The sequence below is a fragment of the Vulpes vulpes genome, chromosome 8, assembly GCF_048418805.1.
Source record: "Vulpes vulpes isolate BD-2025 chromosome 8, VulVul3, whole genome shotgun sequence".
Lineage (NCBI taxonomy): Eukaryota > Metazoa > Chordata > Mammalia > Carnivora > Canidae > Vulpes > Vulpes vulpes.
The window spans coordinates 35860417-35886857 of NC_132787.1; the positions used below are offsets into that span (position 1 = coordinate 35860417).

Genomic DNA, 26441 nt, shown 5'->3' on the forward strand with positions numbered 1-26441 from the left:
TCTTATTGAGAATATCCTGTTGGCATTGGATAACCAATCATAGGCTGCAGTAGCAGGATATGCATATGCCTGTTGGTTCATACCATTGTGCATATTGGGAACATTATTTCCATATTGCTGAGTGCTATCATAACCATTCTGGTAAGTCCCTGTTGGATTACCAGCCTTAGAAGAAATGAACCTTGCTGACATCTTGATATTGGACTTCTACTGCCAGAACCATGAGAAAATAAGTTACCTGTTGTTTATGCCGCCAAGTCTGTGGTACCTTTTTATGGCAGCCCTAGTAAACCAATACAGGCACTGTTCCACATCTATTCCCCAAGGCAATCACAATAATTGCATCATACATTCATTCATCCCTTCAGTATATACTTATGTAGCTATTCTCTGGCTTTGAAAACAGTCATGGCAAGGGAGATTTTCCATTTAATAGCCAAAACATAGCTATTCACATTGCAAACAAATTATAGCCATGCTTTGCATGCAGAGTCTGCAGGAACACAAAGGAAGAAGGGATAAAATGAATCTGTTTTTACAGGGCAATGAAGTATAGACCTAAACAACAACAACAAAAAATTGTAACTACTGCAGCCAGACACCAGTGAGTGAGAAAGCAAAGCAAAAAGATGACTACTCATAGCCAAATGATGAGTTCTTTAGTAGTTGGCATTTATTTCTCTTACTTCTCTGAAGCCATAAGTCTTAGCCTTTAATATTTTAAAATTTTCTTAAAAGGCAACAAGTTTGTTTAAATCCATCAGGAATCATTGTGTTTATAATTCTATATATGAATAAGCTAGTGAATGGTGCACACAGGCTCATGTGTCAATATTAAATGAGGAAGAACACAAGTAAGGTGATGCAATTAGACTCTTTTATCTTTAGAGGCATTTATTCCACTTCCATCTTCCAATATCCCCTTGCATTTCTCCAACAATTGACCATGTTCCAATTCTCTGGGTGGGAAGGGGGAAGATATCCCATTGAAAATACCGTCTTTACATCTTGAGTATTTTCAGATAATATAAGCTGTACTTTTCATCTTCATGACGTTTTATTTTATAACTCAAAGTTTGTATCTTTTAATCCCCTTTATCTACTTTACCCATCTCACCTGCTACCTTCCCTCTGGCTACTACAGCTTGTTCTCTGTATTTGATTGTTTTTACTTATTCATTTATTTGTTTCTTTACTTGTTTTGTTTCTTAAATTCCACACATGACTGAAATCATGTGGTAACAGTCTTTTTCTGTCTGACTTATTTCACTTAGCAAAGCACCCCCTGGTCCATCCATGTAGTTGAAAATGGCAAGATCTCATTCTTTCCTATGGCTGAGTAGTAGTCCACTATCTCTCTCTTTCTCTATATATACACGTATATATGTATATAAATAAATATATATAATATATTGCTATATGTATGTATATATATACACACATATATATATATATTTCACATCTTCTTTATCCATTCATCTATCCATGGTTACTTGGGTTGCTCCCATATCTTGGCTATTGTAAATAATGCTATTATATGTGTAGGGATGCATATATCTTTTTGAATTATTGCTTTTTTTCTTTAGGTAAATATAGTAAGATTACTGGATTATGAAGTATTTTTATTTTTAATTTTTGGAAGGATGTCCATAATGTTTTCCACAGTGGCTGCACCAATTTTCTTTTCCGCCAGTAGCACATGAGGATATTTTTGTCCACACCCTCATCAACACTTTATTTCTTATCTTTTGGATACTATCCATTCTGACAGGTGTCAGTGTACCACATTTCTTTATCCATTCATCTGCCAATAGCTATATAGGTTGTTTCCAAATCTAGGCTATTGCGAATAGTGCTATTATGAGCATGATTATGCAAATATCTTTAAGATCTTGCTTTCCATTCTTTTGAATATATATCCAGAAATAGGATGAATATATAATGTGGTAGTTTTATTTTTAAAAATCCATGAAATTTTAAGGAAACTCTATATTATTTTCCATAGCAGCATTTTATATTCCCACCAATGATATACAAGGGTTCCAATTTCTCCACATCTTTGTCAATGTATTTTTTTATGTGTGGTAATAACTATACTAACTGGTGTGAAGTTTCATACCAAGTATTATGGTTTTCATTTGTTCAGCTGACTAGTGATGTTGATCATCTTTTTATATGCTTGTTGGCCATTTGTATATCATGTTAGAGAAATGTCTATTCAAGTCCTTTTCTCATTTTTTAATCAGGCTCTTTGATTTTGTTGTTGTTGTTGTTGTTGTTGAAGATGAGTCATTGAAATTCTTTATATATTCTGGATATTAATCCCTTATCAGATAAATGATTTATAAACACTTTCTCTTATTCTGTAGTTGATTTTTCACTTTGTTATTTAAAGTTTGATGCAATCCCCTTTGTCTATCTGTGCTTTTGTTGGCTTTTGGAGAATATCATATAAAAGAAATCATTGCCAAGTTCAATGTCATCATTTTCCTGTGTTTTTGTCTAGAACTTTTGTAATTTTGAGTCTCACATTTACATTGTTAATACATTTTGAGTTAATTTTTATATATAATGTAAGATAAGATTCCAACTTTATTCTTGTTCATGTAAACATCTACTTTCCCACATTATTTGTTGAAGAGATTCTCTTTTCCCCTTGAGTAATGTTGGCACACTCATTGAAGGTCATATGGCCAAAAGCATGGGAGTTATTTCTGGGTTCTCTATTTTATTTATTCATTTGTCTGTCTTCTCACCAGTACCACGCTATTTTCATTACTGTAGCTTTGTCATATGTTTTAAATCAGATAGTATGAGTTCTCCAACATTGTTCTTCTTTTTCAAAATTATTTTGTCTATTTGAAGTTCCTAGAGATTCCATGTGAACTTTAGGATGATTTCTTTCTATTTCTTTCTCTTTTGGGGGTGAGAGCAGATGAAGAGAAAGAATCCCAAATGGCTCTAAGGCCAGCATGAAGTCGGACATGGGGCTCAATCCCATGACACTGAGATCATGATCTGAGCTGAAATCAAGAGTTGGATGCTTAACTGATTTACCCACGTAGGTTCCCCATTTTTATATTTCTGAAAAAAAGTGTCATTGATATGATTTTGATACAAATTGCATTTAATCTGAAGATTACGTAGTATGTACATTTTAGCAATATTAAGTCTTCCAATCCATGAACATGGGATGTCATTCTATTTATTCATGTGTTATGTAATTTCTTTCAGTAAAGTTTTGTAGATTTCAATGTACAAGTCTTTCATTGCCTTAATTAGGTTTATTCCTAAGTATTTTATTCTTTCTGATGCTATCGTAAATGGAATAGTTTTCTTCATTTCCTTTCCTCCCATGCCTGCGTGCATTAATGTACCTCTGCTTGCTGTTCACCTCAGTTTTCAGTAGCTTCTAATTTTGAGCTGGTCCCCTAAGCACTCTGAGTCAGGCAAAACAGAAACCAGTTCCTTGAGTAGTCCTCAGACAATCCAGAATGTTGAGTGCTTGGTCTACTCTTCCCCCGACCTGTCCCCTATCTAAAGGAGATTACATGGCATTTCCTCCCGATGTCTCCAGAGTATACTCTCTAGGGGTGAGGACACCAATGATTGTACCAAATGCTGGGAATTATCCTACCTCCTTTGGTGGAATGTGTTCTTGGTTCTGATTGCTGCAGTTGCTCAGCTGGTCTCAAGGGCTCTTACAGAGGTATTTTGATCCATATTCATTGGAAGAGGCGGGCCTGTAGCCTTTTATATTATAAGCCTAAAGTGGACTTGTCTCCTGCTTACTTATTGTCTCTTGTGTTTTCACCTTTTTGCACCAAATTATTCTCTTATCATTAATTTCTCCATTTCCTAGCCATCTTTTGGCCTCTATTATATTTTTGCACGTTCAAAGATAAATTTGCTTTTATTTTACTCTCTCTTCCTATCCACTCTTAACTCCCACTATTAACCTAGAAAAGTTCAATATCAAAATAGGTGATATAATTTTAAAAATCTATCTTTATTGTTCTCTGAGCTACTCAATATTATTGTTACTCTTACACATTCTAAATCTCAGAGCTTGTAATCATTCATTCTCTGAAATATTTAGCTTTAACATTCTATATATTATGTGTGTGCCTATCTCTGTATGTGTATATATGTGTGTGTGTATTTATAGATACACACACATACACATAGTCAGGGATGTACTGTCAAATATATATGCATATAACATACATACATATAACATGTATACATATATACATATATACATACATATCTAACAATATATTCCTAAATTCTGAAATACTTTTTACAAAAGTGCCATCTAGATGATTAGATGAACATAACTAAAAAAATTCTCCAGGTTTGAATTCTCATAAAGGGTTTATTTTATATGTATACAATAATGATTGCACAATAAGGGTCTTTTGAGATGGATGATTGTGAAGATGGCTGAACAAACAAAATGAGCCATCAATATATTGCATATTGCATAAGGACGAGTAAAGAACTCACTTTTTGTTTCTACTTCAATCCAGTTTATACTTTTGCAGCTGGCTTTTACAAGCTTCTGTTTGAAGGAAACACTCTGAAAGAAACACTCAAACTATTTTCTCATATGGTCATTGTAGATTCTTAATCTTCACAGTTGTGCTGCGTAACCTTATTTTTAAAAAATATTTATTTAGCTGAGAGAGAGAGTGAGCATGAGTGGATGTGGGGGGCAGAGGGAGAAGGAGAAGGAGACTCTCCACTGAGCAGGGAGCCCCACATGGGGTATGATTCCAGGACTCTGAGATCCTGACCTGAGCCAAAGGCAGATGCTTGACTGAGCCACTCAGGCACCCCAGTGCTGAGTAACTTTATATTAAACTTTAGTGCACTAAAAGCATTATTTAAATACCCTATCAGACTTCTGTTCACTTTATTGATCTTTCTCAAATATCTCCACACTTTTTACTTGCTACATGAGTATTTATGTGTGGTTCATGAACCACCTCAGTTACCTGGGCTGATTGTTTTTCCATATCCCCTACCTCAGACTAACTGTATTTTACAAAGGGAAGAGTATATGAGACAAGATTCTACATTATTAACAAGTTTTCAGGTGGTTATTATATATAGAAACTAAAATTCAAGAATGACTATTCTATAAGGTGACCCAGTATACCCTTCCATAATTCTGGTAGGTTATATTTACTCTAAAAATTTAGGTAAAATATGTGACAAAACCAGATATCACAGCACAAATAAAGTGACTCTTCCTGCCTCCTGGAGAATTAAAACCAGAAGACTGCGTTCACTGTTCAGTAATTTTGAGCATTTGGTACAATTCTGTCCTGGTTACTGCAAGCAACTTTGAGGAAATCCCTTTCTCATTTGTAACATGGGAATGTCAGACTTGGTGGCATCCATAGTCCTCTGCCTCAAAATCCTTGAAAGAGTAGAAATTCCACAAACTCACATCTTCCACTTTCTATAATTCTGGCAGACTAATTTTTTTTTTTACTTATGTGGAGACTGCTATACTCACAAGCACCTTTAGAACTAAGCTAAGATCGTTTTATGGATGGTTTTCAATTGTCTTATTAAGGGGCCATTTCCATATTTAAATACCATTTTCTAGGTTTTGCAACTTTATTTGGAGCACAAATATTTCAGGAAGAATTTAGAGCTTTTGAAATGCATCCTGCCAATTTTTGCATAAATCTTTATTTTTTACAACATTGCATTGAGTATTATTTCTCTTGACTGTGGAGTCTTTTTGGAGTCTCCCTTAAATTTGCACCCTAGATGAATGTCTCATTTGCTTCACCCTAGTCCTGACCCTGAGAAAGATATTCAAAACAGATGGTTAGAAGGACAACAAAAAAATCTCCCTCAAATTTTGTCAAACAACAGACCAGTTAATTAAGCAAAGTAGATATTACATATCTAAGTATATTGGATCCCCAATAAATGGATTATCTCTCTAATTTATAGAGAAAACCCATAGCTAAAAGTGTGGGTGGGAGGGCATACAAAAGAAACAACAAAGCATTTCAGCCTGGACACTTCCTTTTGCTGATCTTGACTCATAGAACTTGGAATCTGTCCTTGCACACAAGTTCAGTGCCATATTCTCCTGCTTGCAATGGATAGACAAGTGATATATGCTGATTTAAACTTATCCAGGGGTTCTTGCTTTGCGAGTTCATCACCTCCATCTCTTCCTCAAGGTAAGTACCTTTAATTTTTCCCTTTGGCATTTGTTTATCTTCCAGAGTTAGAATTTCCTCTTGTATTTATAATGACTAGCAGTCCTATATGAATGTTATGGTGGAGCAGCATAGTTTGTCTGAGGTAACAACAACTGTGAACAAAAGCACACACCTTGTAGATTTCTTTTTTCATCAAGATATTAGTATGAAAAGTGAATATCACTTCTATTACTGAGCCTTGGTTAAAAACCAGGGAGAAATATTTTACATGTACGAACAAAGTAATATTTTTAGAGACACATTGGTACCTTGCTGTTAATGGCAACCTACCTAATTCCAAATCCCTTCTCAAAATACTAAGATTAAGTTCCAGCTAATTCACTTCCATAGTATTTTTCACAATACAAAATATAAACTTAAATGACTAGCTTCCTTCATTCTCCAAAGAGACAGGGGAAAAAAATTCTGAAAAAAAAATCATATTCAAGATCAAAGACTTCAATATAATTACTATGCAATAATTTCTAACTTTGAAACTTGATATTTGAAAAGTATTACAATTTAGAAGGAGATAAGCCATGAGACCTTGGAGAATATCATTGATGAACCTATTCGGCACTTGTTGAAATTAGCACTTGTCTGAGTTAGTGAAAAAAAATATATATGAAAATGTAATGTGAAGTAATAAATGAGGGATGCTATGGCCTGGACCGGGTGAAAAAAAACCAGAAACTAGGCAGAAAATATGTATGAAATTATCATGACTTTCTGAAATCTAACCAAATGTAATATTGGAATTTTTTTAAATTAATTTTTATTGGTGTTCATTTACCAACATACAGAAAAACACCCAGTGCTCATCCCGTCAAGTGTCCACCTCAGTGCCCGTCACCCATTCCCCTCCAACACCCGCCCTCCTCCCCTTCCACCACCCCTAGTTCGTTTCCCCGAGTTAGGAGTCTTTATGTTCTGTCTCCCTTCCTGATATTTCCCAACATTTCTTTTCCCTTCCTTTATAATATTGCAATTTTTATCTAACCTGATATTCGTTTCATATTGTGCTCGGCCTGTGGGCTATATCCTTTTAGGATGATTTAGTATAGGTTTGAAACTATTAAATTATCAACATTCCAAATGGGGGGAACAAGTTTAAGTTTACCAAACAAGTTTCACCATACTCTTCATAGGGTAATTAAGGTGAGTTGGAGGATTTGGATAACTACACTTGGGGTTTGGTTTAGACACAGTTAATTTTTTTATAGGAAAGAGCAAGACTTCTTGTACCCTATTCAGATCTAGCAAAAGTAGAGAGAAAGTAAGATGATGTTGAAAGGGGATGCCAGAAAAAGGGAGATTTTCCTCAAAAGCTACTCTCTATTACCCCAAATCAATGGGTCCAGAATATTTATCTAGTCTGATTATTTTTTTATTCTACAAAATATCATCCTGAACATGGACCTGAAAAAAAGTAGAATAAAATCAACAAAATATGTCATTAAAAAGCACTGACCTGATATTACGGTTATTGTGAAACCACTTCTGAGCTTCTTAGCTAAACTTTTCAGGCTGTGGTAACTATAACATAGCGAGTGCCCAAAAGAAGTCATTAAAACCAGACAGAGATGTGAGCTGTGACCTATTTTGTTACAGCCAAGGTTTTGGTCCCCTAGAAGAGTAATTATGGTGTTGTGTTGGCAAAATGCCTCAAGGTCATTCATTCATTCAAAAATAAACACCGTCTATGTGCCAGGCATACGACTGGTGCTGAGACTACAGAAGTGAACAAAGTAGAGAAAAAATCTTTTCCTTTATTGCGTTTATATTATACTACTATAGACACAAACAGATAAACAAAGAACTAAGTATATTTAAAAAGATCACGTGATATTAAGTGCAATTGAGAAAAATAAAAAGTAGATGTAGAATAACTTTGGGGGAGGATATCAAATGGAATATTCACAGAAGGTGATGGCAAGATGACATGTAAATCAAGACCTGAAAGAACTGTGGGACAAAGTCATGGTATCTGGGCAGAAGCGTCTTTTAGGGGATGAGAATTTGCCCATCCCACCGTAGGAGCAGCATGCTGGTTAGTGTGAACTGTCAGCATGTGTGCAAGGAGAGCTGCAGCAGGTGAAGTTAAAGAGGTCATTGGAAGCAAACTGATGAATAGGGAACTGCAGACCATTTATAGACTTTATAGGTTCAGATCTACTGGATAGAAAGCCATTGAAAGATTTAGAGCAACAGAGTAAGATGATTTAGCATACTGTTTATACCCAAAGAAGAGCCCTGAGCGGGTATTTCCCAATGACGAAAGTGTACTGGCCCCTTCAGTTTGCTACTGTAACATCATTAATTTAATCTCATGTAGTGCAGTAGAGAAAGCTAATATGGAAGAGCATACCAAGCAAAGGACCTTCCACTCAATTCCTTAAATTTTACAGGGGGCAACTGAGTGGCTAGGTTGGTTAAGCATCGGATTCTTGGTTTCTGCTCAGGTCATATTCTCCCAGTTGTAGGATTGAGCCCCATGTCAGGTTCTGCACTAAATGTGGAGTTGGCTTCAGATTCTTTTTCCCTCTCCTTCTGCCTTTCCCCACTTGCATTCTCTCCCTCAAATAAATAAATAAAATATTTTTAAAAAAAAAGTCTTAGCAAGAATAAATTAAATTTTGGGTTTTTTTTTTAAGATTTTATCTATTTATTCATGAGAGAGGCAGAGACATAGGCAGAGAAAGAAGCAGGCTCCCTGTGGGAAGCCTGATGCAGGAGTCCATCCCAGGACTCTGGGACCACAACGTGAGCCAAAGGCTCAACCACTGAACCAGCCAAGCATTCCTAAATAAGTATTTTTTAAGTCACTCCAAATTGCCTTTGACCTATACAGATGGTGCCCTACTTACAATGGTTCAACATAAAATTTTTGGACTTTATAATGGTGCAATAGCAATACAATAGCAATTGCAGATACAATGGCAATAGCAATAGCCAGCAATCCCTGAGTAGCAAATGTGCAATATAGTCCTATCTCATAATGCTGGGCAGCAGCAACCACAGCTCCCCATCAGCCACACAATCAAAAGGGTCAAAAACCCACACAACCATCCTGTACCTATGCAACCATTCTGCTTTCACTTTCTTTTTTTTAAAATTTAAATTCAATTTGCCAACATACAACATCCAGTTCTCATCCTTGCTTTTGACTTTCAAAAGAGTATTCCATAAATTCCATAAATTCCTTTATTATAAAATAGACTTTGCGTTAAATGATTTTGCCCAACTGTAGGCTAATGTAATTGGAACCCTATAAGATAGACTATGCTAAACTATAATGCTCAATAGGTTGGAAATAGTTAACGTATGTTTAGAAAGAGCCAACTCATATGAATGTCAGTGTACTAATGGAAGAGACAATCTGAAGTTCTCTGAAAGTTGGGTTGCACAAGGCAATTGCCGGGGAGAGTATAAAAAAACAAACAGGAGAGGACTTGTAGGTCACTGTTGAACATCTAAGGAGCATAGAAGATAGAGTTTTAACAAACATGATATTAATATTTTTCACAACCAACTCAAAACAAGTAATAATTTCTATAGAGAAATATTAGAGAAAATATTTAAAAGATTTGATAATATAAACAAATCCATAACTGTAGATAATTTGGAAATCCTTTACTGGTAAAGGCGCTCTGCTTTAAAAATAGAATATACAAAACAACATATAATTGTGAGGTAGGTATGAATTACAAGAATAATTCCCATCAGATCTGATTGAATTTTGGAAGCTGTAACCCAGTGTTTCTCCACAAATATTTCTTTTCATTTATTTTTTATTTTTTTATTTGTAACTTTCAAAATTTATTTAATGTCATCTGTTTCACTTATAAAAAAATTTATTTTTTATAATAATAAATTAATTTTTTATTGGTGTTCAATTTGCCAACATACAGAATAACACCCAGTGCTCATCCCGTCAAGTGTCCCCTTCAGTGCCCGTCACCCAGTCACCCCCAGCCCCCACCCTCCTCCCCTTCCACCACCCCTAGTTCATTTCCCAGAGTTAGGAGTCTTTATGTTCTATCGCCCTTTCTGATATTTCCTACCCATTTCTTCTACCCTCCCTTCTATTCCCTTTCACTATTATTTATATTCCCCAAACGAATGAGAACATATAATGTTTGTCCTTCTCCAACTGACTTACTTCACTCAGCATAAAACCCTCCAGCTCCATCCAAGTTGAAGCAAATGGTGGGTATTTGTCATTTCTAATGGCTGAGGAATATTCCATTGTATACATAGACCACATCTTCTTTATCCATTCATCTTTCGATGGACACCAAGGCTCCTTCCACAGTTTGGCTATTGTGGACATTGCTGCTAGAAACATCGGGGTGCAGGTGTCCCAGTGTTTCATTGAATCTGTGTCTTTGGGGTAAATCCCCAACAGTACAGTGGCTGGGTTGTAGGGCAGGTCTATTTTTAACTCTTTGAGGAACCTCCCCACAGTTTTCCAGAGTGACTGCACCAGTTCATATTCCCACCAACAGTGCAAGAGGGTTCCGATTTCTCCGCATCCTCTCCGACATTTGTTGTTTCCTGCCTTGTTAATTTTCCCCATTCTCACTGGTGTGAGGTGGTATCTCATTGTGGTTTTGATTTGTATTTCCCTGATGGCAAGTGATGCAGAGCATTTTCTCATGTGCATGTTGGCCATGTCTATGTCTTCCTCTGTGAGGTTTCTCTTCATGTCTTTTGCCCATTTCATGATTGGATTGTTTGTTTCTTTGGTGTTGAGTTTAATAGGTTCTTTATAGATCTTGGAAACTAGCCCTTTATCTGATATGTCATTTGCAAATATCTTCTCCCATTCTGTAGGTTGTCTTTTAGTTTTGTTGACTGTATCCTTTGCTGTGCAAAAGCTTCTTATCTTGATGAAGTCCCAATAGTTCATTTTTGCTTTTGTTTCTTTTGCCTTCGTGGATGTATCTTGCAGGAAGTTACTGTGGCCGAGTTCAAAAAGGGTGTTGCCTGTGTTCTCCTCTAGGATTTTGATGGAATCTTGTCTCACATTTAGATCTTTCATCCATTTTGAGTTTATCTTTGTGTACAGTGAAAGGGAGTGGTCTAATTTCATTCTTCTGCATGTGGATGTCCAATTTTCCCAGCACCATTTATTGAAGAGACTGTCTTTCTTCCAGTGCATAGTCTTTCCTTCTTTATCGAATATTAGTTGACCATAAAGTTGAGGGTCCACTTCTGGATTCTCTATTCTGTTCCATTGATCTATGTGTCTGTTTTGTGCCAGTACCACACTACCTTGATGACCACAGCTTTGTAGTACAACCTGAAATTTGGCATTGTGATGCCCCCAGATATGGTTTTCTTTTTAAAATTCCCCTGGCTATTCGGGGACTTTTCTGATTCCACACAAATCTTAAAATAATTTGTTCCAACTCTCTGAAGAAAGTCCATGGTATTTTGATAGGGATTGCATTAAACGTGTAAATTGCCCTGGGTAACATTGACATTTTCACAATATTTATTCTGCCAATCCATGAGCATGGAATATTTTTCCATCTCTTTGTGTCTTCCTCAATTTCTTTCAGAAGTGTTCTGTAGTTTTTAGGGTATAGATCCTTTACATCTTTGGTTAGGTTTATTCCAAGGTATCTTAGAGTTTTGGGTGCAATTGTAAATGGGACTGACTCCTTAATTTCTCTTTCTTCAGTCTCATTGTTAGTGTATAGAAATGCCACTGACTTCTGGGCATTGATTTTGTATCCTGCCACACTGCCAAATTGCTGTATGAGTTCTAGCAATCTTGGGGTGGAGGCTTTTGGGTTTTCTATGTAGAGTATCATATCATCAGCGAAGTGGGAGAGTTTGACTTCTTCTTTGCCAATTTGAATGCCTTTAATGTCTTTTTGTTGTCTGATTGCTGAGGCTAGGACTTCCAGTACTATGTTGAATTGCAGTGGTGAGAGTGGACATCCCTGTCTTGTTCCTGATCTTAGGGGAAAAGCTCCCAGTGCTTCCCCATTGAGAATTATATTTGCTGTGGGCTTTTCGTAGATGGTATGAGTGTTGAACCAGCCGTGTGTCCCGGGAATAAATCCTACTTGGTCATGGTGAATAATTTTCTTAATGTATTGTTGGATCCTATTGGCTAGTATCTTGTTGAGAATTTTTGCATCCATGTTCATCAGGGATATTGGTCTATAATTCTGCTTTTTGGTGGGGTCTTTGTCTGGTTTTGGAATTAAGGTACTGCTGGCCTCATAGAACGAATTTGGAAGTACTCAATCTCTTTGTATCTTTCCAAACAGCTTTAGTAGAATAGGTATGGTTTCTTCTTTAAACATTTGATAGAATTCCCAGAGAAACCATCTGGCCCTGAACTCTTGTGTCTTGGGAGGTTTTTGATGACTGCTTCAATTTCCTCCCTGGTTATTGGCCTGTTCAGGTTTTCTATTTCTTCCTGTTCCAGTTTTGGTAGTTTGTGGCTTTCCAGGAATGCATCCATTTCCTCTAGATTGCCTAATTTATTGGCGTATAGCTGTTCATAATATGTTTTTAAAATGTTTGTATTTCCTTTTATTTTATTTTGGGGTTTATTTTATTTTTACTTCTTTTTTATTTATAGTGCACATACAATATAATATTAGCTTCAAGTGGACAACATAGTGATGTTGAAATACTTTATGAAATGAGCACTATGATAAATCTAGATACCATCTGTAAATATACAAAGTTGTCAAATAGGAACTGTATCCCTATGCTGTATCCCCATGTCTTGCTAATAATTGGATGGATGTTTGTATGCCTTTTAAATGACTTCACCGTATTTCACCCATCTCCCTATCCCTTCCCCTCTGGCAATAACCAGATTGCTCCCTGTATTCATGAATTGGTTTCTGTTTTGTTTGTCCCTTTGTTTTGTTTTTTAGATGCCCCACATAATTGTAAAATTCCATAAAAACTTGAAATCATACTGTATTTGTCTTTCTCTGATTTATTTCACTTAGCATGATATTCTCCAGACCCATCTAAATTGTTGTAAATTACAAAATTTTCGCTTCTATCAAGGTAGGAAGACAGAGAAAAAGAAATAAAGAAACAAAAGGCCTCCAAGGGGGAGGGGCCCCGCGAGGAGCCGGGCTGAGGCCGGGGCGAGTGTCCCCAGGACAGGAGAGCCCCGTCCCGGAGAAGCAGGAGCTGCACCAACCTTCCCGGGCGGAAAGGGGCCCGCAGGGAGTTAGAGCAGGACCCAGGAGGGCGGGGATGCCCTCGGGCTCCTGGGGACACTAACAGGCACCTGCGTCCCGGGAGAGTGCACCGAGCTCCCTAAGGGCTGCAGCGCGCACGGCAGGACCCGGAGCAGCTCGGAGGGGCTCGGTCGGCGGCTCCGCGGAGGGGGCTGCGGGCGGGAGCGCGAATCCACCAGCGCAGGCCCCGGAGCACAGGGCGCCGGGACACAGCCCAGGATCCGGCCTCCCCCGGGACAGGCAGAGACCGGAAGGGCCCAGGACAGCGAGGACGCTCCTGCCCCGAGCTAAGCAGATCAGCGGCCCCGCCCCGGAGCCTCCAGGCCCTGCAGACGGAGAGCCCTGGAGTTACTGCGGGGGCTGACTCCAGGGCTGCAGAGCTCGCCCCGCCACTGCGGCCTCCTTCTTGTTCCTCCTGCGGCCTCACGGGGTGAACAACCCCCACTGAGCCCTGCACCAGGCAGGGGCAGAGCAGCTCCCCCAAGTGCTAACACCTGAAAATCAGCAAACAGGCCCCTCCCCCAGGAGACCAGCTAGACGGACCAGTTCCAGGGGAAGTCAAGGGACTTAAAGTATACAGAATCAGAAGATACTCCCTCATGTTTTTTTTTCTTTTTTTCTTTTCTTTTTCTCTTGTGATTTCTGATTGCTTCCCCCACCCTTTTTTTCACCTTTCTTTCTTTTTCTTTCTCTTTTTTCCTTTTTCTTCTTCCTTTTTTCTTTTTTCTTTTTCTCTTTTCTTTCCTTCTCTCTCTCTCTTTTTCTCCTTTTCCCAATGCAACTTGTTTTTGGCCACTCTGCACTGAGCAAAATGACTAGAAGGAAAACCTCACCTCAAAAGAAAGAATCAGAAACAGTCCTCTCTCCCACAGAGTTACAAAATCTGGATTACAATTCAATGTCAGAAAGCCAATTCAGAAGCACTATTATACAGCTACTGGTGGCTCTAGAAAAAAGCATAAAGGGCTCAAGAACTTTATGACTGCAGAATTTAGATCCAATCAGGCAGAAATTAAAAATCAATTGAATGAGATGCAATCCAAACTAGAAGTCCAAACGAGAGGGTTAACGAGGTGGAAGAATGAGTGAGTGACATAGAAGACAAGTTGATGGCAAAGAGGGAAACTGAGGAAAAAAGAGACAGGCAATTAAAAGACCATGAGGATAGATTAAGGGAAATAAATGACAGCCTGAGGAAGAAAAACCTACGTTTAATTGGGGTTCCCGAGGGCGCCAAAAGGGACAGAGGGCCAGAATATGTATTTGAACAAATCCTAGCTGAAAACTTTCCTAATCTGGGAAGGGAAACAGGCATTCAGATCCAGGAAATAGAGAGATCCCCCCCTAATATCAACAAAAACCGTTCAACACCTCAACATTTAATAGTGAAGCTTGCAAATTCCAAAGATAAGGAGAAGATCCTTAAAGCAGCAAGAGAAAAAAAGTCCCTGACTTTTATGGGGAGGAATATTAGGGTAACAGCAGACCTCTCCACAGAGACCTGGCAGGCCAGAAAGGGCTGGCAGGATATATTCAGGGTCCTAAATGAGAAGAACATGCAACCAAGAATACTTTATCCAGCAAGACTCTCATTCAAAATGGAAGGAGAGATAAAGAGCTTCCAAGACAGGCAGGAACTGAAAGAATATGTAACCTCCAAACCAGCTCTGCAAGAAATTTTAAGGGGGACTCTTAAAATTCCCCTTTAAGAAGAAGTTCAGTGGAACAATCCACAAAAACAAGGACTGAATAGATATCATGATGACACTAAACTCATATCTTTCAATAGTAACTCTGAACCTGAACAGGCTTAATGACCCCATGAAAAGGCGCAGGGTTTCAGTCTGGATAAAAAAGCAGGACCCATCTATTTGCTATCTAAAAAAGACTCATTTTAGACAGAAGGACACCTACAACCTGAAAATAAAAGGTTGGAGAACCATGTACCATTCAAATGGTCTTCAAAAGAAAGCAGGGGTAGCCATCCTTATATCAGATAAACTAAAATTTACCCCAAAGACTGTAGTGAGAGATGTAGAGGGATACTATCTCATACTTAAAGGATCTATCCAACAAGAGGACTTAACAATCCTCAACATATATGCCCCGAATGTGGGAGCTGCCAAATACTTCAATCAATTAATAACCAAAGTTAAGACATACTTAGATAATAATACACTTATACTCAGTGACTTCAATCTAGCTCTTTCTATACTCGATAGGTCTTCTAAGCATAACATCTCCAAAGAAATGAGAGGTTTACATGATACACTGGACCAGATGGATTTCACAGATATCTACAGAACTTTACATCCAAACTCAACTGAATACACATTCTTCTCAAGTGCACATGGAACTTTCTCCAGAGAAGACGACATACTGGGTCACAAATCTGGTCTGAACTGATACCAAAAGTTTGGGATCATCCCCTGTATATTCTCAGATCATAATGCCTTGAAATTAGAACTCAATCACAACAAGAAGTTTGGAAGGACCTCAAACACGTGGCGGTTAAGGACCATCCTGCTAAAAGATGAAGGGCTCAATCAGGAAATTAGGGAAGCATTAAAAAGATTCATGGATACTAATGAGAATGAAGATACGATCGTTCAAAATCTTTGGGATGCAACAAAAGCAGTCCTGAGGGGGAAATACATGGCAATACAAGCATCCATTCAAAAACTGGAAAGAACTCACATACAAAAGCTAACCTTACACCTAAAGGAGCTAGAGAAAAAACAGCAAATAGACCCTACACCCAGGAGAAGAAGAGAGTTAATAGAGATTTGAGCAGAACTCAATGAAATCGAGACCAGAAGAACTGTGGAACAGATCAACAAAACCAGGAGTTGGTTCTTTGAAAGAATTAATAAGACAGATTAACTGTTTCCCAGCCTTATTAAAAAGAAGAGAGAGAAGACTCAAATTAATAAAATCATGAATGAGAAAGGAAAGATCACTGCCAACACCAAGGAAATACAAACGATTTTTAAAAACATATTATGAACAGCTATACGCCAATAAATTAGGCAATCTAGAAGAAATGGATGCATTCCTGGAAAGCCACAAACTACCAAAACTGGAACAGGAAGAAATAGAAAACCTGAATAGGCCAATAGCCAGGGAGGAAATTGAAGCAGTCATCAAAAACCTCCCAAGACACAAAAGTCCAGGGCCAGCTGGCTTCTCTGGGAATTCTATCAAACGTTTAAAGAAGAAACCATACCTATTCTACTAAAGCTGTTTGGAAAGATACAAAGAGATGGAGTACTTCCAAATTCGTTCTATGAGACCAGCAGCACCTTAATTCCAAAACCAGACAAAGACCCCACCAAAAAGCAGAATTATAGACCAATATCCCTGATGAACATGGATACAAAAATTCTCAACAAGATACTAGCCAATAGGATCCAACAATACATTAAGAAAATTATTCACCATGACCAAGTAGGATTTATTCCCGGGATACAAGGCTGGTTCAACACTCCTAAAACAATCAGTGTGATTCATCCTATCAGCAAGAGAAAAACCAAGAACCATATGATCCTCTCAATAGAGGCAGAGAAAGCATTTGACAAAATACAGCATCCATTCCTGATCATAACTCTTCAGGGTGTAGACATAGAGGGAACATTCCTCAACATCTTAAAAGCCATCTATGAAAAGCCCACAGCAAATATCATTCTCAATGGGGAAGCACTGGGAGCCTTTCCCCTAAGATCAGGAACAAGACAGGGATGTCCACTCTCACCACTGCAATTCAACATAGTACTGGAAGTCCTAGCCTCAGCAATCAGACAACAAAAAGACATTAAAGGCATTCAAATTGGCAAAGAAGAAGTCAAACTCTCCCACTTCGCTGATGATATGATACTCTACATAGAAAACCCAAAAGCCTCCACCCCAAGATTGCTAGAACTCATACAGCAATTTGGCAGTGTGGCAGGATACAAAATCAATGCCCAGAAGTCAGTGGCATTTCTATACACTAACAATGAGACTGAAGAAAGAGAAATTAAGGAGTCAGTCCCATTTACAATTGCACCCAAAACTCTAAGATACCTTGGAATAAACCTAACCAAAGATGTAAAGGATCTATACCCTAAAAACTACAGAACACTTCTGAAAGAAATTGAGGAAGACACAAAGAGATGGAAAAATATTCCATGCTCATGGATTGGCAGAATAAATATTGTGAAAATGTCAATGTTACCCAGGGCAATTTTCGTTTAATGCAATCCCTATCAAAATACCATGGACTTTCTTCAGAGAGTTGGAACAAATTATTTTAAGATTTGTGTGGAATCAGAAAAGACCCCGAATAGCCAGGGGAATTTTAAAAAGAAAACCATATCTGGGGGCATCACAATGCCAAATTTCAGGTTGTACTACAAAGCTGTGGTCATCAAGGTAGTGTGGTACTGGCACAAAACAGACACATAGATCAATGGAACAGAATAGAGAATCCAGAAGTGGACCCTCAACTTTATGGTCAACTAATATTTGATAAAGGAGGAAAGACTATGCACTGGAAGAAAGACAGTCTCTTCAATAAATGGTGCTGGGAAAATTGGACATCCACATGCAGAAGAATGAAATTAGACCACTCCCTTTCACTGTACACAAAGATAAACTCAAAATGGATGAAAGATCTAAATGTGAGACAAGATTCCATCAAAATCCTAGAGGAGAACACAGGCAACACTCTTTTTGAACTCGGCCACAGTAACTTCCTGCAAGATACATCCACGAAGGCAAAAGAAACAAAAGCAAAAATGAACTATTGGGACTTCATCAAGATAAGAAGCTTTTGCACAGCAAAAGATACAGTCAACAAAACTAAAAGACAACCTACAGAATGGGAGAAGATATTTGCAAATGACATATCAGATAAAGGGCTAGTTTCCAAGATCTATAAAGAACCTATTAAACTCAACACCAAAGAAACAAACAATCCAATCATGAAATGGGCAAAAGACATGAAGAGAAACCTCACAGAGGAAGACATAGACATGGCCAACATGCACATGAGAAAATGCTCTGCATCACTTGCCATCAGGGAAATACAAATCAAAACCACAATGAGATACCACCTCACACCAGTGAGAATGGGGAAAATTAACAAGGCAGGAAACAACAAATGTTGGAGAGGATGCGGAGAAAACGGAACCCTCTTGCACTGTTGGTGGGAATATGAACTGGTGCAGCCACTCTGGAAAACTGTGTGGAGATTCCTCAAAGAGTTAAAAATAGACCTGCCCTACGACCCAGCCACTGTACTGTTGGGGATTTACCCCAAAGACACAGATTCAATGAAACACTGGGACACCTGCACCCCGATGTTTCTAGCAGCAATGTCCACAATAGCCAAACTGTGGAAGGAGCCTCGGTGTCCATCGAAAGATGAATGGATAAAGAAGCTGTGGTTTATGTGTACAATGGAATATTACTCAGCCCTTAGAAACGACAAATACCCACCATTTACTTCAACGTGGATGGAACTGGAGGGTATTATGCTGAGTGAAGTTAATCAATCGGAGAAGGACAAACATTATATGTTCTCACTCATTTGGGGAATATAAATAATAGTGAAAGGGAATATAAGGGAAGGGAGAGGAAATGTGTGGGAAATATCAGAAAGGGTGACAGAACATAAAGACTCCTAACTCTGGGAAACGAACTAGGGGTGGTGGAAGGGGAGGAGGGTGGGGGCTGGGGGTGACTGGGTGACGGGCACTGAGGGGGGCACTTGATGGGATGAGCACTGGGTGTTATTCTGTATGTTGGTAAATTGAACACCAAGAAAAAATAATTTTTTATAAGAAAATTAAAATTGCTCTCATTATTTTTCCCTATGAAATCTAAGATTTTAAAGATGTCTAGAACCAAAATACATTAATCAAGTTGTTATTAATTTAGGCTCCCTTCTTGTAAACTAATACAATCACAATTTCTGATGAACATGAGATATACAGCATGTTGCAAATGATATGATTACAAAGAAAAACAAATGTATTTGATATTTTGTTAGACTATGCAATGCTGTAAACATAAGTTCAGGTTATGTTTCATTCATTGAAAGACTGAAAATAATATGCATTCTTCTAAAACATTCTTCCCTAAATGCCATACAACTGACTCAAGATGGAGATAATTGTTTTAGATAATAAAGCAGAAGAATCCGTGTCCAAAAATAGAATTGTTGTATATCACCAGAACCTAAAATGGTGCTTAGCACAATATAGAGTTTTTTCTAAAATATCTTGACTGGACTAAGATAATCCTTTTTAGACAAAATTCTTTGACTTACTTCCGACAATAGGGCACGTGCTTCATTTTTACACAGCCCTTGGCAATTTTCAAAACTTTTTCTGTCTATCCCATTTGATTATTACACTGATCATTTGTAGATAAGACAAACATAAATATATTTCTGTTTTATCAATGAGCAAACTCTTAGCTGGATCAGACTGAGAATCTACCTTGAGGGTCTCTAATATGGCTGATAAATGTTCTTTCCTGACCCCAGCTCCCAACATGAATCTGTCTATATTGATCCAAACCACCCTTGCTTTTTGTATGAAATGTACTCAACTAAATTAACTGAGTGTATTTTCTTACCTTCTCAGATGTCTGTCAAGGTTCAGCTTGGCATCAGTTTGCTCTGAAACTTGGTTGTACCGCAGTTATTCTTCTTACTTTGACTGTGATTGGTTTGAGTGTTTCAGGTAAGTGATTCAAGATCATTTGCTTCAGAATACTAACACTACTTCTATAAAAAAATGTTCGAGTACCAACATCACTGGGCCACCTCAAACTTAGTGAAAGAGCAATAACATAAAAACAATTACAAAAAAGTGCTTTTCACAATTCTCTGCCCAAATCTACTCCACAAACTTCAGCCTTTCACATTTCTCTTCCTAATTATTCTGATCACCTTCGTTTGGTATTTCAGATGTGTTCCCAGAACCTAAAAATAATCACAATTATAGTAAAAACATGGCAATGACAAAAGAATTAAATTTTTCTATTATTTATAGTTTTTTAAGTGCATACTAAATTTCAGATTGCACTACACATTCTCTCCTATGGGATACATGTAATTATACTCATCCCGAAGATGAGAAAGCTTGGTCAGGAGTATAAACAACTTAAAAGTAGATAGCTAATACGTCAAGGTCTGTGTGAGTTCACTGTTCTACGTATTTTCTTGTTTGTTTGTGTATGTATGCTGTATTCTAACTAGACCCTTTGCTATTGCCTCGTCTTCTGTCCACATTCAGCCTTGTTGAGATAACCTAGTGATCCTGAAATGATCAATATAACATATCCATTTCACCACATTCAGCATTTAATCTTCTTATGGTCTCTCCTTACTTACTAGTGATATTCTTAAGACAAAACTCATCAATAGAAGAATGTCGAGTAGATGTTCAAGTGAACAGGAATGAAACAACAGGTAATTGGGTAGCTTGATTTTCCTAAAAATAACAGCCATACATTACAGAAGTAAAGGCTCCTAACAACTTATATGTTAAGATGGCATTATCTTTCTGATTTTGTTGAACAAAACTGAGGAATGAAAAGGGTAAGCAACTCACTTAAGGTCATACTCCTAGTAAGAGGCACAATGGAAATTACACCTGTGACCTGATATCAGAGACTATGATCTTAACCACCAGTTCATGTCATTTCCTGAGAAGTTGCTCCTAGAATATTCAATAATTAATACCAAATATTATGTTAACAAGTAAAATATACACTCCCATGAAATATTTAATGATTTTAATGAGGCTGTCAAAGAAATAACTTTTGTCTGAAGCTAATTAGTAGAACTAAAACATAAAATGAATTTTTAAATATTTATTGTGTTTGTTAATCTCAATGATCATTAATCTTAAAACATTACTCTTGCTGCACTAGGTAGTATGAGTTAATAAAGACACTATTGTGGAATGACTGTAGTAGGATGTGATCATGTTTATGCACATTCTTACAGAACAGAAATGTTAAGAAACTTGGAAAAATCCTTCTGGAAAATGTTATCCAATAGATTTCATTAAGTCAGCAAATAGAAAATTTGGCAATTAGAAATTTTCCATAGAATTTGTCATCAATTTAGTGAAATCAATTATTATCTGCCTTGCAGCTCACATGTTGTTTAACATAAACATTTTTTAGATAACTACATGTTGGACATATAGTGGAGTCAGCACTAGTGATGAGTTTAAGGAAACTCAGAAATAGTTTTGACTCTACCACCATCTGATTGTGTGGACTTAAATTATTCTGTCAGTACCTTAAAAAGTAAGATGTGGTTCCTTAAATGATTTTGATGCTCTTCCTCTATTCTAATATTATATGATTCCATCTATGCTCAACATATCTGGTCATGAATTTCCAATTCTTGATACCAGAATGAACAAAAATAAGTCTCAAAAATCTCAAAATTATAATAAATTCACTTGTTGTTCTCCTAGTGATAATCAGAGACTTTGGTGCATTTACAACGACCCATGTATTTGTGATTGGTTGTGGTGGGTGGAGACAGGACAAAATATAACACTTACTTATTTCTTCTTTCTGTATACCTCAGAGAAACCAAATCTGTTACAGTGCCCAGTACATTGGCATCTACTCCAAGAAAAATGCTTGTTTTTTTCTCACACTTCCAACACTTGGAAAGATGGTCTAACTGACTGTTCTGCGAAAGAATCCAGTTTGCTGCTTATTCAGGATCAGGAAGAGTTGGTAAATAATTATATAAGACACCTTAATAGAATTTAGCACTTTTTTGTAGCCATACCAAGATCTTTGGGCTTTAGAGCAGAGGTTCTATGTGGATAGAAGTAGCAACTCGGGCTTCAAGAAGCTCACAATCTGAGAGACTAAACACACGTGTGAGCAAATAATTGAATATAACTTAACATATGCAATAATATGAATATAAAGAGACAATAATATCACAAAGAAGGAGTAATTAACTCTGATGGGGAGTTAAGAAAGGCATCATAGACAAGGTGAGATTTGAACTCAGTTTTAGAGAATGAGTAGAAAAATGCAAACCATGAATAGTAGTACAGATTGAATATCCAGTTATTCCTTTCATTTCATTGATAGAGACTCATAAGAAGACTGATATATAAAAAAGAAATTCTGTTTTGGATTGGACTGAATTTAACATTATCAGAGAAGAAATGGAAGTGGATAAATGGTTCGTTTTTAAATTCAAATATGTGAGTATTAGATCAGCTCATTTGAATATTCAGTCTATCAGGTTTACATTTCAAGATAGTTAACATTGTTATGGAAAATTGAGTTTTGTGGTTTTAATTTAGTTTAGAAATTTTCAAGAGGTTCAGAATAGACAAAGAAGATGAATGATGTTGAAGTTATTGGTTGAAAAGTTCCATATATGAAAAGACATCAGGCTATTACAGCAAGGTATATTTTTATCTGCAAGGTGGTTTTAGAGGAGACAAGAAATAGGCTTTTTTGGGGAGGAGCACATGAAATTAAACAATCTCTAGCTGGAAGCTTATAGCGTGTCAAAATTTTTAAGGGAATATAAAAGGAAAAGGGAGCAGTGAATATAAAAAGAAAAAGAAAAAGCAAATATCAGAGTGCAGAATCTAGACACACCAAAAGTCTTATTGACAACATAAACAGTTGATTAATATATATTTTATATGTTTTATGTATTCTATACTATATTCTCACAATAAGCTAGAGAAAAGAAAATATTAAGAAATCATAAGAACAGAAAATACATTTACAGTACTGCACCGTATTTATTTTTTTAAATGCATAGAAGCGAACCTGTGTAATTCAAACCCATGTTGTTCGAAGGTCAGCTGTATATTTTAACCAGTGGTATAAAGGAAACAGTCATTTGAGGGAATGTGTTAATATAGCTTAGGCCACAAAGGATCTATTTGCTGTTTTCTACTGGGGTCTCATTATAGTTTCTTGTGTAAGATGGTCAAGGTAACAGTATAATAGGAGAGTGGATACTGGACAGGTAAATTATATATTTTAACAGAATTTATGGTTCATTTCACAACAAAGGAAGAGTATTTTTTTCCTCAGAAGCAAAAGTATGAAGGTATTCAATAATGTTTCTGTAAAGAACTTTCAATAAGTTTTTCAGAAGAGATGATATACATTCCATTTTTGAGTCTGTGAATGATTCAATCAAATTTGTATAAATTATAGTTAAAACGTTTTTTGTCATTCAAAAAACATGAGGAACATGAGGAAAAAACATGAAATTTAAAACACAGGAACATGTTCAAGTTTATCTACAGTGATAATTTATATGGGTAAGTATTAAACATTGAAAAGATGTTGGCTTAGTTAACAAATTTTTACATTGTTTGACCCATGTTCTAAACTATTTTTTAAAATGTGATTCTTTAAAAGATGGTTTTAAAATAAGTGCTGTGGATGGCACAGTTGGTGATTGGTTTTGGCTCAGGTCATGATTTCCTGGGTCCTGGGATTGAGCTTTGTGTTGGGCTTCATGCTCAGCACAGAGTCTACTTGGGTTTCTTTCTCCCTCTCCCTCTGCTCCTCCCCCTGTGCACTCTCTCTTCATATAAATAAATCACCAATCAATCAATCAATCAATTAATAAAGTAAGTGTTCCAGAATAGAATAAACTTATGAAAAGGCAAGCATACTCATTCTGTTAAGTAAAATCTATCCTTACACCACAGGTACACCACAAACACACCACACATACACAACACACACAGAAAAACTCACCAAAAACAACACAGACATACACCAAACATGCATCACACATATACTACATGTAAAACACACTCACTACACATACACAACACATATACACCACATGTACTCCACATATATACCATACACACACAGCACAGACACACAAAAAATCCATCTTTATTTTTTACATGCTTTCTAGGTATTATTTTCTATACTTTATTTAAATATAAATGAAAACTGGATATTAACTAATTTTTATTTTTTTATACATAGTAAAGATTAATTTTGGCTGATTAAATTTAGCATGTGTGGGTGTGGATGTGTATTTATTTTACTGAGATTCAAAATAAAATTGGAAAATACTGAAGTGTCTGTGAGCAGAGATATAGGTAAAGGGGATTATATTCAGCTGAACATTCCATTTTACTCTGGGATAAAAAAAACAATATTTTAAGGTATCAGTGAACAGATACACCTGAAAGGTATTGAGTTATAGTAAGAATGGTATCAGGTTCTGTTTTCATTTTAACTGTCAGCCTGGCTTTCAGGTAAGGAAAAAAATAGAGGGTGATAATTTTTTTCACAGGACTACTGAAGGACTAAATGAGATAAATTTAGAGAACCAGGCTGACATCAGGCCAAGGAAAGCCTGGGAAGCCATTGAGGGCCTTTCAGAAAAAAAAAAGTCATTGACCTGGCCATCTGAGCATTACAGAAGTTATCTTGAAATTGTTAAGAAGGGATCAAAAGGGTAGAAGAGATAAAACATGGCAGACTTCGGCAATAGCCCAGTTGAAAGAAGTTCATAATTTGACTAGAGTGTCAGACACTTGAGAGGAATCAGATTGGCTGCTCAGGCCCAAGGGGCTGCATGAAGGAATGCATTGAAGGAACAAAGAAAACCTGTGACACACCCTGTCCACTGCCACCACTCCACTTTGTTTGAAAGCAGATAAACTTATCTTGAACTCACCCCATCCTGGCACCTCACCCTAATGCTGCCTATTTTGTTTTTGATACTACTCCCACCCTTACCTGCAGACACCCACCAACCTCTGTTTGGAATTGGAAAAAAAAGGAAATCTCTGACCACATACCACACAAATGAAGCCTCTTTCCCTAGCTGTGTCCAAAGTCTGTAGACTCTGGATGCCCATTACGCACTGTGTACTTAATATGTTTCCTCAGCACATACTTTGTTTAAGCATTGTCATACTTTCACAAGTGCCATTTCAGTGTGTCCCCCAAATATTAGTGGTTATGTCCTATATATTTAAGAAAATTTAAGTTTAGTAGAATTAAAAAAACTTTTCACCTGATATATTAGTAATAGAGTGGGGATAAGAAGAGAATTCCAGCTTCTAAAGCTTGTTTTTTTCGTATATATTATGAAGTTTCTTGTTAGAGGACATTTTTCCAGGGAAGATCAACTTGCAAGTTTCAGAGATTTATGAGTTCCACATGTTGCTCCATGCTCAGCGAGGAGTCTGCTTGTCTCTCTCCCTCTCTTCTGCTCCTCCCCCCAACTTGTGCTCTAAATAAGTCAATTAATTAATTAACTAATTAATTAAATCTTTTTAAAAAGTTTATACCATTATATTTGTGACTGCGTACTTACTCTATACTTAATAATTTGGCATCCTATTGTTTCCTGAAAGTTGTAGGAGACACTGGCTAGATGAGGAGAATCAATTACATGAGAAAATCCCAAACACTAACAGAGACATTTCTTTTGCTTCACAGATTACAAATTGCTGGTTATAATAAAGAAAGCAGCTGTGTTTACATCTCTCTGACAGGAATTGTTTCAGAGGACTGTGATGCAGAAAATCGATGGATCTGCCAAAAAGAACTGAAACCTGACAGAAATAAAATATGTTCTAAATTCTGGCTACGCATCCCCTCTCAATTTCTTTACTTTTCACTCAGGTCTCTGCTGTTTTAATTATGCATATGGTTAAACTGGCCTACTGTATAGCACAAAATGCATCAATACTGAGAATTCTAAAACTATTCTAAAACTATTGTGAATCTTACAGAAGTTCATGTCTAATCTACTCACTAAATGAATGAGGAAACAAATACATAGGGAAAACATGTATCATTTTTAAGATAGAGTGATGTTCTATGGAAACAAGTCAGACCAGCTGAGAGGAATGGTTTCCAGACTGGGGTACATGTGTGGCCTTCATTGGTCCCCTCTATGCCTTAGCTCACCTCTAGAAGTTTTAGTAAAAGATTTCTA

General features: G+C 37.0%; 1 protein-coding gene across 1 annotated transcript; it reads left to right on the forward strand.

Annotated features, from left to right (window-relative positions):
• The first annotated feature begins 6057 nt into the window (after positions 1-6057).
• KLRB1 (killer cell lectin like receptor B1) lies at positions 6058-26141 on the forward strand. Its single transcript, XM_072718801.1, has 6 exons — positions 6058-6212; positions 20089-20187; positions 20844-20918; positions 22056-22210; positions 22580-22695; positions 25940-26141. The coding sequence occupies exons 1-6, from the start codon at positions 6128-6130 to the stop codon at positions 26139-26141; spliced, it is 732 nt and encodes a 243-aa protein (XP_072574902.1). The 5' UTR covers positions 6058-6127.
• The last annotated feature ends 300 nt before the right edge of the window (positions 26142-26441 follow it).

What these genes read in the sequence shown, in the direction of transcription:
- KLRB1 (XM_072718801.1), top strand. Translation starts at nt 6,128, where the DNA reads ATGGATAGACAAGTGATATATGCTGATTTAAACTTATCCAGGGGTTCT. An exon ending in ACCTCCATCTCTTCCTCAAG is followed by an intron (nt 6,213 to 20,088) that starts GTAAGTACCTTT and finishes TTACCTTCTCAG; the next exon opens with ATGTCTGTCAAGGTTCAGCT. An exon ending in TCGTTTTTAAATTCAAATAT is followed by an intron (nt 22,696 to 25,939) that starts GTGAGTATTAGA and finishes TTTGCTTCACAG; the next exon opens with ATTACAAATTGCTGGTTATA.